Source organism: Mizuhopecten yessoensis, unplaced genomic scaffold (assembly GCF_002113885.1).
Source record: "Mizuhopecten yessoensis strain PY_sf001 unplaced genomic scaffold, ASM211388v2 hete_36096700, whole genome shotgun sequence".
In the NCBI taxonomy this organism is placed as follows: domain Eukaryota; kingdom Metazoa; phylum Mollusca; class Bivalvia; order Pectinida; family Pectinidae; genus Mizuhopecten; species Mizuhopecten yessoensis.
In genome coordinates, this window is record NW_018483841.1 from 1 (window position 1) to 2616 (window position 2616).

The 2616-nt window shown below is 34.9% G+C and overlaps 1 protein-coding gene across 1 annotated transcript; it reads right to left on the minus strand.

The window, feature by feature from the left end:
• Positions 1 to 477: 477 nt before the first annotated feature.
• LOC110444328 (conserved oligomeric Golgi complex subunit 5-like) lies at positions 478 to 2369 on the minus strand (the record flags this gene model as incomplete). The annotated part of the gene is made up of 3 exons (XM_021488712.1): positions 478 to 649; positions 1468 to 1598; positions 2249 to 2369. Coding segments are annotated over 3 exons (424 nt in total), but the record flags the coding sequence as incomplete, so codon positions are not given.
• Between the last annotated feature and the right edge of the window lie 247 nt (positions 2370 to 2616).

Sequence of the window (2616 nt, forward strand, 5' to 3'; positions counted from 1 at the left end):
GATAAAATAATGTACCAAAGTAGCCCTGTGTGACTGACTTGACTACCCATTACTGAGTTTGTAGTCCTTTGATTAGCTATTCTCCTACCCTTGACTGAATTATCTCCTGTTTATAACCTGTTCAAAATGTCTCTGTCACCCCTAGGGTATGTTTTTTTGTCACCTCTAGGGTATGACAGGTTGCATACAGAAAGAAACAATTCTTTGACATCACAGGGGCAATCAGATATGATGTCATTATCGGCTCTTGATGGGAGAGGTCATGTGCAAACCAGGATAACAAACAGATTCCAAAAAATTAATGCTGAAAACTATTGTTTTTCAACAGAATGGAATGATGGGAGAAAAATAATCAAAACCTTGGGTAAGACAACCAAATAATTCACCCCTCGGGTTGGAGATTTCTCTGTCACACCCTTAAGATATAAGATGATTTAGTTAGACTTCTCTTTACTGAGACAAAATCTCTGTGATTACCTCTGGAGCCGATGGCTGAGGACTGCTGCTGACTGAGGGCCTGCATATCGAGACAGCTGCGGATGTTTTTGTGAAGCCCCTCTTTACAGCTTGTCACCACCCTGTCCACTGTGTGGTGCAGGCACCGCAGGTTGTGGAACACTTGAAGTGCGGTCGCCACCTGTGTTGGGTTCTGTGGAGCCAACACAAAACTTGTATGTCTAAACCATAACATGAAGCTTTTATCAAATAAGTATACTTTTACTGTTACATTATTTAGAGTATTTTACACTCTTTAAAATAGCTTTATTCAAGTTTCTCACAGGCCTTGCCTTTCACTTAAAACAGTTTTATATTTAAAACTCACTTAATGATTTTCTCATTCTTTTCCATTTTCAAAGCTGAATATTCACACTTATAACTGAAAGATTAAATCTATAACGATACATTATACAGGTGGTTGTGGTGAAGATTTTAATTTCCATAATAGTATGAACAGCAGATTCCACCTTTAACTATCTAGAAAACATATCCACATTCCTTAATATATCAAATATTCTATTTCTGGCTATTATGGTGATATTCAAAACACAAGTGGCATAAAGGACCTGTATTGCTTGTCTGGTCTATTATTAATACATTAGTAATATCTGTTGTAAAACACATTTGACTCCTGGCTGTCACATTGATTATCAGTTGATTTACATTATTAACTTAGTTGCCCTTTACATCTGCAAATAGCAGGCCAGACATTAGCCTAGGCATTTTGCTTATGGAATCAAAAAGAAGTTGTTTGACAATTGTAACATGTCTTACTCGTGTGACTTTGGAAGTCAAAGATTGTTTTTTTTAAACCAATAGCCCTTTACACAAGAAATCTACAGGCTGAATATCATTACTCCTAGCCTCATAGCCTTCAGATGATGGTGTTTGAAAATATAAATCAAAGAGGAGTACACTTTAATCTATGCAATGCTAAATATAAATATCTATTGGTATATATGTTCAAACCTGAGTCTCCAGTCCCTGGTCTAACATTTTCTGAGCCTGTGTTTCAACATCGTTCCTCGCTCCTCTGATAAATCTTCGGTCCTGCTCTATAATTTCTACGCCAGCAAAATCAACTCCCTCACATATGTAATCTACAAGGAACAAATAATGTAATGCTATATCAAACTACACACAATACTTCTTACAGCAAATCAATCATATGTCACAAGAATTTCTCATGAATTCCTGAGAATAACAAATTCAAATATCTTTCAAATATTCAATCAGAAAAAACTTACAAGGCACAAGTGTTTTTTTCTTAGTGATTTAAAGGAACTCTCTTTTTGGTTTTTATACTCAGAAACTAATCGCATTTAAAGAAATAGACTACACCACTTTCATATCTAAAAGGTAACTTTATTAGGCTTGGTTAATTACCTGATGACACGTTAGACACAACTTAGACAGGTGTAAGAATACAAACAATGGTAACAGAAAAAATAAATAAGAAAGGTTACTCCAACATAAATCACAATATTATACACAAGGTGGCATACAGCCTTAAATGATGAAACAAGTTCTAAATAATGCTATATTCTTAATTTCAAAAGAAACTGCTTTGTCTTTTAAATCAAAATCTTAGTAAGTTGCTTGCAAAACCAATACAGATTGTTTTTAAGTAGCAACTGTAATTGGATCTCAACAGAGAATCACAGGACTAAAACACAAATGTATGATTTTGAGGGATTATTCTGGCTTGGTTTCAAAATCATCTGTATTTAAATTTCTATTCGTGATGTACCCAGTTCATTAAGGCTCTGTGCTGCCTTGGTTATCTCCCTTGCCCCTCCCTGTAGCTGACTGTGTAGACGTTTGCTGAGGTACATGATACGGATTATCCTCCTTAGTAAGTCACAGGTTTCCTACAACATCAAACATCAAACAGAAGTCACATCAACAGTACTGAGGAGTTTATATAGAAACACTGTTGTCACTTTTAAAAGATCAGATATCACTTCATGTAGTCTTTACCCAATCTGATGAGGTATTTGACATATAAATCTGACAGTAACTTATCATGACAGAATACAAAAATAAAAGAAACAATTTGTTCAGAGATTATTGCATGAATTTTTATTATGAGTCACAGCAAAAAAAACAAATTAAGAT